The 13,572-nt window shown below is 35.7% G+C and overlaps 2 protein-coding genes across 3 annotated transcripts; both read right to left on the reverse strand.

Moving 5' to 3' along the window:
* Positions 1 to 1,871: 1,871 nt before the first annotated feature.
* On the reverse strand, positions 1,872 to 7,707 carry LOC109089785 (kynurenine--oxoglutarate transaminase 1-like). Its single transcript, XM_042724210.1, has 14 exons — positions 7,434 to 7,707; positions 7,091 to 7,196; positions 6,922 to 6,983; positions 6,116 to 6,263; positions 5,828 to 5,977; positions 5,632 to 5,718; positions 5,416 to 5,541; positions 4,936 to 5,056; positions 4,779 to 4,855; positions 4,548 to 4,637; positions 4,280 to 4,466; positions 3,629 to 3,705; positions 3,443 to 3,529; positions 1,872 to 3,034 (listed from the first exon to the last, which is right to left on the reverse strand). The coding sequence occupies exons 2-14, from the start codon at positions 7,160 to 7,162 to the stop codon at positions 2,963 to 2,965; spliced, it is 1,356 nt and encodes a 451-aa protein (XP_042580144.1). The 5' UTR covers positions 7,163 to 7,196; positions 7,434 to 7,707; the 3' UTR covers positions 1,872 to 2,962.
* A 154-nt stretch (positions 7,708 to 7,861) lies between these two features.
* surf6 (surfeit 6) lies at positions 7,862 to 10,633 on the reverse strand. Of its 2 annotated transcripts, none has more exons than XM_042724208.1 (6): positions 10,386 to 10,633; positions 10,092 to 10,190; positions 9,707 to 9,904; positions 9,539 to 9,618; positions 8,276 to 9,097; positions 7,862 to 7,924 (listed from the first exon to the last, which is right to left on the reverse strand). In XM_042724208.1, exons 2-5 carry the CDS (start codon positions 10,183 to 10,185, stop codon positions 8,384 to 8,386), a joined length of 1,086 nt encoding a protein of 361 aa, XP_042580142.1. In that variant the 5' UTR covers positions 10,186 to 10,190; positions 10,386 to 10,633; the 3' UTR covers positions 7,862 to 7,924; positions 8,276 to 8,383. The 2 variants fall into 2 exon arrangements, with proteins under 2 accessions (XP_042580142.1, XP_042580141.1); XM_042724207.1 differs by having other exon boundaries at positions 10,391 to 10,632.
* Positions 10,634 to 13,572: the final 2,939 nt, after the last annotated feature.

Consider the following 13,572-nt stretch of genomic DNA (forward strand, 5'->3'; position numbering starts at 1 on the left):
CATCCAGTTGTTTTTAGGGAAAATAATAAATACTACATTGGTAAATAATGGTAGAATTATTCTGTTGGATGTACATTACTGTTCAAAAGTCATTTCTGTTCACCAAGCCTGCATTTATTTGATCCAAAACACAGTAAAAACCGTAATATCATGATATATTATTACAATTTAAAATAATAATAGTCCAATAGTAAATCTTCAGTGTCACATGATCTTTAGAAATCATTCTAATATGCTGATTTGGTGCCCAAGAAACATTTCTAAATATTATCAATGTTGAAAACAGTTGTGTACAATTTTTTTTTTCCAGGATTCTGTGATTAATAGAAAGTTCAAAGAACAACATTTATCTGAAATAGATATAATTTGTAACATTATACACTACCGTTCAAAAGTTTGGGGTTAGTAAGAATTTAAACAAATATCTTTTTGTGTGTGGAAAGAAATGAAAGATTGCATTAAATTGATCAAAATTGACAGGAAAGACATTTAAAATGTTACAAAATATTCTATTTCAGAGAAATGCTGTTCTTTTGAACTTTCTACTCATCAAAGAATCCTGAAAACAATTTGTAATTCAACTGTTTTCAACACTGGTTTATGTCTTCACCCACTGGTTCCTGAAATTACCTTGAGAGCTGTTATGGATAAATAAGTTGACTTTTGAGAATCTCCTGGACATGCTTATGTTAAACTTTTATGTTAAACTATTATATAAGACTATATCCTGTTTGCCCAGTTGCCTTGCACTCTTTGAATAATACCTGATCTCATCTCTATAGTATCATTACAGCCTGATAGCATTTTTTCCATCCTTTTTCTACTGTTTAAGTAATAAAAGGTCCTTAAACGGGTCCATTTGAAGTTACTGACTGCTCTTTATCACTGCTTTCTGAGACATTATGAAATAATGATTCCTGTGCCACTGCTGAATCTGAATACAATTCAGTGAGTCTGAAAGCCATCTGAATATTTTATACTGTTTTTGAGAAATTTCAGTGTATTTTGAGGTCACATGCTTTTATGGATCTCCAAGTGCCTTAAATGTAGTCCTCTGGTATATTTGCCATAGTTGCCCTTTTGGCTCTGCTGCTTTGTCACAATCTAAATCCAGTATTACTTGGAGTAAGCCATTTAAAAGAAGAATAGTAGCTTAATCTCTCTTTGTTATGCAACGTTGGACTGATTATTCATCAACACAAAAGCATGTTCTTTTATGTAAGCCTGTTTTTAATAAATAGTATATAGTTATGCATATTATGATCAAATATACTGTGTATTTAAATTGTATATTGCGAGACCCCTACCCCCACAAAAAAAAAAAAAAAAAAAAAAAAAAAAAAGTCTTGGGGACCCCCCATAAGACTTGATTCAGTTTGAGCACTGGCTAAGACACACCTCGTCACTCTATTTATCTACTTCAGAGGTTACTTGTCAGTCTCGTCATGTCTTGTTTTCGCGGGAGTGCGCAGCTTCAATCGTGGTTTGGATACTCACGCTCCATGTCTTGTCTTTTCGTTTCATGTCTTTCACAAGCTGTGTATTCATTCACCCACTGTGCACTCTCGTCTTGTGAGTGCTTGGTTTATGTCTTCATTAGCCAGGCATTCTTGTGTTGTCATGTTCGGTGTGCAATGTGGTTCGTGTTAGCATGGCCGTGTGCTTTTTTGTACTGTTTTGTGTGAACATGCAGCTCATAAGTTTTTATCATAGCTGCCTGTTCATGTCTTGTTTCTGTGTGCCATGTGCTCTCATGTCTATTGTCTATCCCTTGCCCACCTTGTTACCTGATTATTGTTATTAAATATCAGTTAAAAAAGAAACAAAGTCACACTGTGAGATGTATCCATAGTAAAAAGTCTATACAGAAATTAGTTTTGAAGTCACATTTTTATTCCTGAAATCTAACAGAACATACATTTTCTCCTGAAGATTTTGCTATTATTGTGTTGATTGTTTATGACCTCTGTGTAAAGTTCAGCAATATACCTCTCAATTATTCACATTCTAAGTATAGTAAGTACTTTTTAATGTATACTATTAATGGAAAGGGTCAAATTTATTTTTTTGCCAAAAAAGTAATTGTCCCACTTCCCCACTTTGACCTTGTTTCCTTTTAGTTTGGATTTGGCAATATTGATGGGAATATTGCATTTTCATTTACCCAGTGATCTACTGTAATAAGAAAGGCTAAATGCTTTAATTTTATATGCTAGAAATGAGTGTGCCTGTGCTATAAAGAGTATGTTCAGATTTGTTTTATTACTATTTATACTGCAATTAATTGTGTATATTATTTTAAACAGACCAGTGTGTGAAAATTACACTTAATTTATTACTATATCTCCTGCAGAAATGTCAAAAAAAAAAAAAAAAAAAAAAAAAAAAACTTGCGTAATTGGTGACAGTGTTTAGAACATTTTAGAACAATAGAACACATTGTACCAATTAATAACACAGTGTAACATAAAATGAAATCTATTCATGTGTAATTCGTAACTCGGAGTGGATCCAGTAATAACAGGCGGTGATGCAGTTCAAGGTATAATCCAGAGAGGAAGGAAATATGTGGCAATACAATGCCAAAAAATGTGAGAGAACAACATTCAAAGAACAATAACACTTAACCGGCCGAAAAGATTGCACCCACTAGTGTGTTTTGAGCATAAAATTATACTAATACTAAAATTACATTATATTAATTGTTATCATGGGAACAATGATTCTCATTTCCTTTTTTTAAGCACACATGCCATGCAAGATTTTCATACCTTTGTTTTGTGATGCAATTAGCACCATCTGTTCGTCTGGCATATAGTCAATCTTAAGCCTAATAACAAACACTTTTCTTTTTAATAACTATTCATATCCCAAACTGCCAAAACCCAGTCTCATTTTAGATTTGTTATGCTGTACGATCTCTTGCTTTTCAGGTTTTTTAGTCTGTGCTAGGCCTGTCCTGTCAGAATTTTTTTAATTTGCCATCACTCCACTGCCTCAGTATGTCCTCTGCTGCTTGCAGGGTTGAGTCCTCCTATTAATGTTGACAAAAATATGAATTAAATAATATACAACATTTTAACAATGTGAACAGGTCACAATGGAAATCACTTTTCCTGATTTAGTATCATGATGTACTATTCACTTATATAAAGCAATCCATATTACAATAAAATAAAGGTCAAAGTTTCCATGTTGGCTCATGTGAATAAGTAACAGTTGGCTTATCATTAGTTTATTAAAAGTAATTTAAAGTAAAATGACTTTTAATGATGATAACAAAACTAAATAAGAGTCTCTAAAGCATAAAATTCACAATGCATCAATTTCTAAAAAGATAATAAATTAAATATACTTAATGTTAATCTTATTGAAAAAAAAAAAACTAACAAGATTAACATCCTAAACAATTATAAAGAACTTTATTTTTAGACCTTTTTACCTTAACAAAACAGAATCGGATGTATTTCTGGAATTCATTTCTGTGTTCCGGGCTGTAGAATGCAGACACAGGGATAGTGGCCAGTCCCTATTTAGAAGTGTAGAACTTTAATAACTTATTTTGCTCACGGATGTCACTATATGAGAAGATTTTATAACCCATCGTAAATGCTATGTTTTGGCTTACCTTCTCTTTTATGAGCCATTTCACAAATCTGTAGTCATAGGGTTCATCTTTAGTACTAGGGTCAGTAAGGTCAACATCTTGTAGAAAAACATTTAAAAACAAAAGGCAATATTAAAAACAGACTTTATTTTGAAATAATCACGTCAAAACAATTATAATTGCTATCACACAGTGTAGCCTTTCTATACTTTGATTTCTCATATTATGAAGATTCCCCTACTCATGGAAAACCTGGATATATCAGGGAATTTGAAATGTTTTCTGGAAATTAACAAAACACTAAATTATAGAAATATTCTGTACACTGTAAAAAAAAAAAAAAATCAAAAGTTGAAAAAACTTTAAGGCAACCAGCTTCATGAGATTTTTGAGTTTTCTCAACTTGTTTTTGCGGGAGATTTTTGAGGTTTCTCAACTTTTTGTTGTATAAACTGAAAACAACAACTTGAGAAAACTCTGCCTTAAACTTTTAAGTTTTCTCAACTTTTGCTATATATATTACTTTCCAGTCAGTGCTACATTATTTTACCAGCTAGAAATGGCTCTTTGTAAGTGCAAACCCTTTAAAATGATTTTTAAATATATAATAATAATAATTATCAATATTTATTGCTTTAATACTTTGTTCTACCTTTTTTTTCTGTTACTTACTAAGATTTGAGATATCTGCGATCATGAAGTATCCTCCCTGGGGCAGTATAGGTTTTAGGCCAACGCTCTTCAAACAATCTGCCAGCCTCAGGCGCTTTTCATGAAGATGTATGGGTAACTGGTGGAAATAGCTTTCCTCTGTGCCAAATACATCATATTCCCTCTGAAAACCTACTGCTACGGCCTCTTAAAAACAACATTAGACAATGTCAGCCCACTGAAAACAAATTACACAAATTTTACACCTTACAAAGGAGCATTGTTTTACCTGGGCAGCTGTGGCACAGTGATACACTGAATTCTGATGGACGGTTTTTAAGTGCTTTAGGATATGTTCTGATCCCATTGCCCAGCCCACCTACATTAAAATAATAAGAGTAATTTAATGACCTGCATGCTGTGTATACATACTGAACCTTATCACCATGACACTTCCAGCCAGTCAACAGAGAGATATAACACTGCAAGAAATAAAACCTGTTAAATTCCACCTGCTCACCTTCCATCCTGTGGCACTGAAAGTCTTGCCTGCACTCCCAATGGTGACAGTGCGTTCCCACATACCTGGCAGACTGGCTGTCAAAAAAAAAGGTATGTTACTTTGAAAGAACACAAAACTATGATTAATCACATTAACTGCACAGTTCTGCTCTTACCGATTTTCACATGTTTTGTTCCATCATATGTGAGCCACTCGTACACCTCGTCGCTGATGCAAATGACATCATGTTTAATGCATAAATCAGCAATCATCTGAAGTTCCTTCCGCTTGTAGACCTGCAAGAAACCAGTTAGGGTTAGGCTGAATTTGTCTCTGTGGTAAAAATTGTACACACTGACCTGAAAAGTAATTTCAGCTCAGTTTACTTTTTTATATTAATTACATTTCCATTTAAAGATTTGGGGGCAGTAAGATTTTAAAGAAATTAATACTTTTATTCAGCAATGGTGCATTAAATTGATCAAAAGTGACAGTGAAGACATTTATGATTTCTTTTTAAAACATTACATTTTAATTTCATTCTTTTGATTTGATTTTCTTGACAGTTTTCATGAAATTCACACATATAAGAATATATTGGACAACAATATAAGAATGGGTAAACCTGTCCACCATTTGTTGGTGACTGACTCACCTTGCCAAGAGGGTTATTAGGAGTGTTAATGACAATGGCTTTGGTACGAGGACTAAATTTACTCGCCAACTCTTCAGGAGACAACACCCAGTCTTGAATGGGTTGTGGTTGAAAGAAGTCTTCTCTCTGTTAATAAACAGCTAATATTACTCAAAACAAACCTTTTAGTTGTTTAGATAAAGCAAACAGATCTTGTCACGTGATTTATGAACATACTGGTTTAAGGGGCACATATATAGCTGTTCCTCCCGCCATCATTACCATTGGCTGATAACAATCAAAGAATGGCTCCACAATAATAACCTGCGCAATAAAGGAAAAAAGATGCATTCTGATACCACATATTGAACATAAACCGTGTCTTTTTTATTCCCTACTAACAATATAATTTTCTGAATATGAATATTGTTACCTCATCGCCCTCATCAATGAGAGCCTGGAAGGTACAGAAAAGTGCTTGATATGCTCCTACAGAAACCAAGATATCCTCCATTGGGTCTATTTCCCGGCCTACAATCCTACTGAAGAACTTGGCCAGGATCTTCACAAGATTTGGGTGGCCCTGTATGACCGCATGTTGTAAGATTGTTTAGCAAAGCTTTACTTATATACTTATTACATTACGCAGTGGTAGCTGATCATTTACTTAACAAACTGCAAATTGAAAGCGAGCAAAGGACTTGTATTTTTAAGTTCTTACAAAAGCACGTGTGTACTGGTGCATAGAGAAACCTTCATTCAGGGCTTTGCAGAAAGCCTCCTGAACAAAACTAGGAGGGGAGAAATCAGGGAACCCCTGACCCAGGTTCACTGCCTTATAGTCAGCAGCCAGCTGAGTTAATTCCACCCTACAGATGACATACACAAAAGGAATAACATGCAGTTTTAAACATTAAAATCAGCAAAATCTGAGTTCATTTACTTGTGGGAATAATAAACTATTCTTATTACACAGCTCACTGAAATACTGGAATTGCTAATTGGCACCATCTTGCGATCAAAACTGTTATTGCGATTATTTTAAAAATGGAGTACATTGTTATTGTATTATTCATGAGTAAATATAAAAAAAAACGTTAGTAGTTAAAGCAATAAAATGAAAAATAAATAAATAACCGCCAAAAAACCACAAAGATGAGAGAGAACTTAAACTATAGAGGAAGAAATCGTCCGCCAAGTACATTACATTGGTTGCATAATAATAATAAACCTAAAAAATGTATCAAAACTATTGATAAAGCAACAAGCCGAACGTTGGGAAAAAAACAAGATATTTTAAAATACTAAATAATTAAACAAGTATATTTTAGTGTTCGTCTTGCTCTGTTATAACAGACTTTCTAGCAGAAACTTAGCTGCAATGATGATAATAATAATAAATAACTCAATATGCTATTTTATATCCAATTATTTACTTATTTGGTAAGTGCCTAAGCACTAAATGACTACCATACAGTCTACCAATTTATACTTTCAGTTGATTTACAGGCCGTGAAACTTAATTACCATATATTCTTGTCGATTCCTTCGATTCTTCTCGCGTGCAACTTACGAGACATATTGCCCTGCTGCACAATCAAGAAGAAAACATGCAATAACAAAAAAATTGCACATTACTAAACCGCAGGTTGATCATACATACAGGTGTAGCGATCGAGTGTAAAATATCTCATACCTTCTCATGAAACCCTGCGTTTACTAATCTGATTGACAGCCAAGGCCCATATACCGCTGCTCTTCTCCACATTCCAGTGTTTCAAAACACCTTTACTGCAGGATTTCTGCTAAAACCGTAAATCAGTAACACACATAGTAAGAGATTAGAATCGAGGCGAATCTTTAGCATTTTAACTGTCAACCTTTAAACGTCTGGCAGTCGATAATTCAGTGACTTGACAGCAGTCTTGTCCTTGTGATTTAGAGATTCAAGAGACAAACAGAGTATAAAATACTGTGGTAAATGTCGATTTCATACTGTAATCTAAAAAGCGAATACACAAAACTGTTTCGAACCAAACCTTGTTCATTTACTTCTCCCAGCTGTTAAAGACGTCACACATTGACTTCTCAAGCGCCTTACTTAGTCTGAGCCAATGAAAACTCGAGCAGAGCTCCTCTTCCAGGCAGCACCGGGTAGCACTCTTTATTTTTGTAAGAGTACTTCCGCTGTGGGCAGGGCCAGTCACTGCTAACGGTATACGTTGTAGTATATATTTGTAGTGAGTATTCTTATTGTACAGTTTTAAATATGCAGAACAGACAAGAGGAAAAAAGCTTGTTTCCTCATCTAGCATTCTAATAAACCTTTTATAGTGCTCCATGAATATTGTTGGCTCTGTGACAAATTGGTTATGTACATCTATTGTAAGTCACTTTGGATAAAATGCACAAATATAGATGAATGCCCAACATTGGGTTGACACTGACAGAATAAAAACACAAAATATGGACACAAAATGCATTCTTTATAAAGCTGACATCTTAAAAGTGACAACAGAAAAAACATTACATCCCAGGGCTGGACAATATATCGAACGATATGATCATGCGCATCTCGTCAGTAAAGCCGGTTCCATGATTAGCGGTAAATCCCCATCACCTGCTTTCAAATGGAGCTGCAGTTAATAAACAGAGCCGTAGTTCACTGAGAAGCTACGCTATATCGAGTTAATTATTGAAGATGAATCGCCTTTGATAATGAACTCGATATAGCGTAGCTTGTCAGTGAACTATGGCTCTGTGTATTAACTGCAGCTCCATTTGAAAGCAGGTGATGGGGATTTACCGCTAATCATGGAACCGGCTTTACTGACGAGATGCGCATGATCATATCGTTCGATATATTGTCCAGCCCTATTACATCCCATTGAAATTTTGTGAAGAAATGCTCTCAAACACAAGGCGAAGTCCCCGCGAGCATTATCCTTTCTGCCCTTTACCAATTCTCACTTCTTTTCATCCTTTCTGCCTATAAGCTGGCCTTCTTGAGATCCTCAGGCAGTACACAACCCTTTTTCCTTGCCCTCTGTTTGCGTTTCTCCATCTTGGCATCCTTGCGTTTCTTAATATTCCTTCTCCGCTTGTCTTGCCTCTTTTGCATCTTCTCCACGACTTGCTGGCTCCTCTGTACCCACTTCTTTTTTTTCTGAGCCTTTCTTTTCTCCTTCTTCTTCAATGATGCACACAAGAGTACCTCGTTGTCTTTGATTTTCATGCCTTCAGCTTTGTAGAGAACATTGGTCCACCTCATCTTCTCTTCCTCTTTTTTTGCTTTCCCTTCATCCTTCTCTCTAAGCTCCTCCAGGTGAGCTTTCCTCGCCTCAATACGTGTTAAAAGCTGTTTGTAGTTCTTGCCAGTGAGCGGAGTCAGCGTTCCTTTCACTTTCCTTTTCTTTTTTTTCTCCATCATCTTTGTCCCTTTGTCCACATAGTCTTCTCCAACCTCCATCTTGTTGAAGACTATGAAGCTCTGCTCATTTTTGACAGGAGGGCTTGATGTAGAAGTTTCTTGTGGTTGGTGATTTGCTGTCTCTTTGTCCTCTTCTCCTGCCTGCAAAGCTGCAGCATCTGCTAACTTTTTCTTTCGAAACTCTTTTCTTTTCCTCTTCCGACGCTCCCTTTCTTGTTTTCGTCTCTCTCGTTTCTTCTTTATCTCCTCGGAGGAGGGATCTTTAGGAGGGCCCTGGAAAAAAAAAAAACAGAAATAAAGGCTTGGCTTAAAAATTCTTAAAGGAATGATATAATAAATTAAACTTTTTCCATTTAATACTTTTACTTTTTCTTGTTTTTACTGCAAAACAGTCATAATTTTGCATTTACGGGCAATTAATTTCTCAGAACCATACAAATAAACATGGCATTTTTAAAGGGATAGTTCATCCAAAAAAGAAAATTCACCCTCAACCTGTACGAGTTTCGTTATTCTGTTGAACACAAAAAAAGAAAATAATATCTTATTTTATGTTCCGCAGAAGATCAGAAGTGATGACAGAAGTTTTGTTTTTGGGTGAACGATCTTTGAAGTAAAGTGATTCAGCATATTAACATTCAAACATTTAACAATCCTTTGACCGAGAAAACATTTTAGCCAATTTCAATATTTTAGTCCAACTTGAGCATGTACCTGTCCTCGAGATTCCTCAATCTTCTGGTGAAGTCTCTGACGAAGAATGTCTACAGCATTAAATTCTTGTGATGTTCCACCTAATAGAAATGAATCAGCAAGAATAAGGCAACAAGAATAAGGCATGCTGGAAACTGTACTAATCTCTCTTTACAAACTACTTTTTACCCTCAGTCTTCTTCCGAGTCTCTGAAATCCCATTCTGGACAGTTTTTCTCTGAGTTAGGGGTGCTGCAGGCGGAGTGCTCTTTAGAACTGGTTTCTTTTTGTTTGCACTCATGTTATCTCCTTTTGTTGGCTTTTGATTGTTCTTCTTTTTCTTGTTTGAAGGAGCACCATCATTTACCCCACTGCCTCGGAATGGAACTAAAAGGGGAATTAATAAAACTTTATTCGAATCGTTATTATATTTAAATACTTTTTTTTTTTTAAACTATTGACTTTGAAAAATACAAACTTTGAATGAATAAATAAACCAGCAATAAAACTGCTCCAGGTGTCTGTTCAGTATTTACTAATGTATCAATATGCAATTAACAATCCAGAATTTTACCATAGGGTCTTTTCTTTGGCTCCTGGTTGTGAGACACGCAGACTTTACGGGTCAGCTTCTCTAGGTAATCATACTTCGCAGCAAGGCTGGCCATGTTTCCTATTATAAATAAATTAACAATAAATTAATAAATACAGACATTTGATGCAGATATGTAACGTCATCACTAAACAGCTCAAAACAAAACATTTAGCAAAGTCAGAAACCTATGCAGTATTTTATGACAACAATAACAAATACGTCAATTAATACATTTAATAAACGTGTCATTATTCGCTTGTACGGAATATTTACCTTACCTCGCTCAATCAAACACGTCAGTCGAAACAGCGGTGAAGCGTTTCATCAGCTGAGAACGGTATAAAGGGATTTGTGTACCTCCTTAGAAATTACAAACTCATTCGGATAAAATCCTTGAAATGTGAACTATATACAATATCCCTTCTTACGTCGCCAAATACAAGTTCAGAAACATGCCCCACGTGTGTATGATCTTACACATGCGCAGGATGGTTCGGTATCCCCGGAAATGGTTACACTTAAAACATTCCCCCGAAAGCACAAGGCATGTTATAGTCAACCTGGCGGTTGCTTGTTAGATTATTACAATTCCAGCGAACATGAGTAGTTTCAGATTAATGCTGATGCTCTCTAATAGCGCATCTAAAATAATCCAAGGCTGTGTAAATTTATTTTAATTTTCCCCTCATGTATGTGTGTGTGTATGTGTATGTGTGTTTTTTTTATTTTTCTTCTTTCTCAGTACGTTTTTCGTCAAACACTCACTCTTGACAGCTAAGAGTAAAGTGTATTTTATTTATTCTTTTCTAAGAATTTCATCTCACCAAAGAGGACCCTATTTGTGACACGACAGGGTCTTATCAGACGTCAGGATGCTCCAGTAACGTTACTCCGGTGTAATTCTGTTTAGCTTGCTCATTATTATATTCTTCTGAATTTTCAGCAGCCATTTCTCCAATTTTCAGTGTCACGATCTTTCAGAAATCATTCTAAAAACAAGAAACAGTTCTTGTTATTATCATCAACATAATGTCATTGTTAGACTGTACCACTGTATCCATGCTTAATGAAATGATTAATTTCTTTAATAATAATAATAAAATGCTGACCCAATTTTTTTAATAGTAGCATAAAATAAAATCGGTAAGGTTAGAGTGACTTTCTAATAGACTAGTGACTGAAATATAGCTGTCTTTCTTCCAGGTGTTTTGCTTGAGCAGTTTGCACAGCCTGATGTGACTTTTTAAAATGTTTTACAATGTTTTTTCTGTAGGTAATCTAGCCAGGTATGGCCATCGGTCAAGTTCCGCTGTTGCGGGAACCGAGAAGGAGAAGACTCCTTCCTGAAGTGGCTTCTCTTGTTGATACCTGCCACAACCTTTTGTCTCGGAATATGGCAGATACATGCATGAGCTTGGTGTTTATCTGATAAAAACCATAACTAAAACAGCTATTAGCTGTTTGTGAAAAGCCTTCCGTTTGATTTTGTAGTTGAAACGCAGAAAGTGGAAGTTGGAGTTGATCCGTGAACTTCAGAATCTATCCCACTGCCTGTAGAGTGAGTCTCCTTCCAAACCCATGAGACATAATCTCTAGTGTTTGTAAGATTACAAGTTTTGATGAAATGGTGTTGTAATCTGTATGTGACAGTCCTATTAAGCAGCTGGAGTACAGGCGAGTAAAGGTGCGAGGACACTCTGACCACTCTAAAGAGCTGTATGTCCTTCCCTGCTCCCCTGTGGACCCTGAGAGAGAGGCCCGGGAGGCAGTGGAGCTAATGGCATTACACCATTCTACTGTACTGATCTGGGGTACAAACACACACAATTTGAATTCCATACACTTAATTCCGTACACTTGCTTTGAACTGTGATATGGCTTTTTGGATCAAATTTTAAGAATCACCATCTTGGTGAACAGAGGTTATGTAACAAAAGATAAGATCAGACCAGAAACCAGAATGAAGGGGCAGGTAATACCATTTTTCTTAGTCTCGTTTGATTCAGAAGACTACAGAGAACGGTTCGGACTGCTGAAAGGATTATTGGTGCTCCCCTGCCCACCCTTCAAGAACTGTATACATCCAGAGTGAGGAGAAAGGGCTCAGAAAATCACTCTGGATCCCTCACACCCAAGTTACCCCATCTTTGAACTTTTGCCATCTGGCCGGCGCTTCAGAGCCGCAAATACAAGGACAGCCAGGCACAAGAACAGTTTCTTCCCCCCGGCAATCTACCTCATGAACAGTTAAATGTTCCCCACTTATACAATAAAAATGTGCAATATCCTTATATTTATTTGTTACCACTTCATCATAGTACATCCCTGCATCTTACTCAATCCAATTCCATTATCATTTATAGCACAATTGTTTATACACTTATTTATCTGCAAAGGGTTTTTATTTTTTTTTGACTGTGTTGTTGTCTTTTGAGTACTGGAAGCTTATGTCACTAAAACAAATTCCTTGTATGCGCAAGCATACTTGGCAATAAAGCTCTTTCTGATTCTGATTCTGATCAAATCCAGGCATAAACATTATCAACAGACAAGCTTACTTTATTCATTTCTCAATCTTTCTAAATGTTAAAGAGGTGTTTAAATTTTCTAAAAGGTGACTAAAGTTGTGGATCTTGTTGGTGTGATGCGTTTAACTGAGCAGAGGAATTGTCCCTCAAAAAAATGTGGAAGCGAATAGGTGGCACTATCGTGACCCGAAGGCCATGGCGCTTAAGAAATCTTCATTGATGCTGTGCTTGGTTAGAAGTGCTCTTAATAGTAATGATTGGTGACTATATGGTGTACAAAGGTATAAAAAGTTTTGACCAGAAAAGTGCATAAATCTGTTTAAACCCCCCCCCCCCAATTCAGACAGCACAATACCAGATGGGCCAATAGGAGGGCAGACAAGAGTAACCTTAAGGAATGAACACAGGCAATATGTCATCACATGGTTTGTTTAATTAAACACATTTTGCTAATCTATTTTCATACCTTAACACAGAATCTGTTTTTATTATTTAGAGTGTTTTAATTTAAATCATGCATTTATATTGCATTGCATGTACTATTGAACTGTAAAATAAAAGATTGCTTTTAAAAATGAGTTTTGACTGTAATCTTAAAGATGACTTCGAGGTGAACTGTTCTTTCTTTTCTTTTAGGTATGGATTGTGTGCTGCTACCTCCTACATGTGGTATGCAAAATTCATTAAGCGCATTGCTTTATGAGATATATTCAGCACTTCGCCGTTATGGAATATATTTAGAATCAAGATATGTTTAACTCAGTACTGGTAATATAAACATGGATTTGTTTGCGCGTGTATATTACTTTAATGCATTACTTGGATACTAAGGCTGTACAGGGAAATCTAGCTTCTAGAACAAGGGTTCTCAGTAGGCCACAGAATGAAATAAGTGTTAAGAAATAAAAAACTAAATATACCCTAATATTTTT

The sequence above is a fragment of the Cyprinus carpio genome, chromosome B5 (genome assembly GCF_018340385.1).
Source record: "Cyprinus carpio isolate SPL01 chromosome B5, ASM1834038v1, whole genome shotgun sequence".
Lineage (NCBI taxonomy): Eukaryota > Metazoa > Chordata > Actinopteri > Cypriniformes > Cyprinidae > Cyprinus > Cyprinus carpio.

What these genes read in the sequence shown, in the direction of transcription:
- LOC109089785 (XM_042724210.1), bottom strand. Translation starts at nt 7,162, where the DNA reads ATGTGGAGAAGAGCAGCGGTATATGGGCCTTGGCTGTCAATCAGATTA. An exon ending in CTAATAACCCTCTTGGCAAG is followed by an intron (nt 5,057 to 5,415) that starts GTGAGTCAGTCA and finishes GGTTTCTTGCAG; the next exon opens with GTCTACAAGCGGAAGGAACT. An exon ending in TCCGATTCTGTTTTGTTAAG is followed by an intron (nt 3,035 to 3,442) that starts GTAAAAAGGTCT and finishes CAACATTAATAG; the next exon opens with GAGGACTCAACCCTGCAAGC.
- surf6 (XM_042724208.1), bottom strand. Translation starts at nt 10,185, where the DNA reads ATGGCCAGCCTTGCTGCGAAGTATGATTACCTAGAGAAGCTGACCCGT. An exon ending in GACTCGGAAGAAGACTGAGG is followed by an intron (nt 9,619 to 9,706) that starts GTAAAAAGTAGT and finishes CATTTCTATTAG; the next exon opens with GTGGAACATCACAAGAATTT. An exon ending in TTGAGGAATCTCGAGGACAG is followed by an intron (nt 9,098 to 9,538) that starts GTACATGCTCAA and finishes TTTTTTTTCCAG; the next exon opens with GGCCCTCCTAAAGATCCCTC.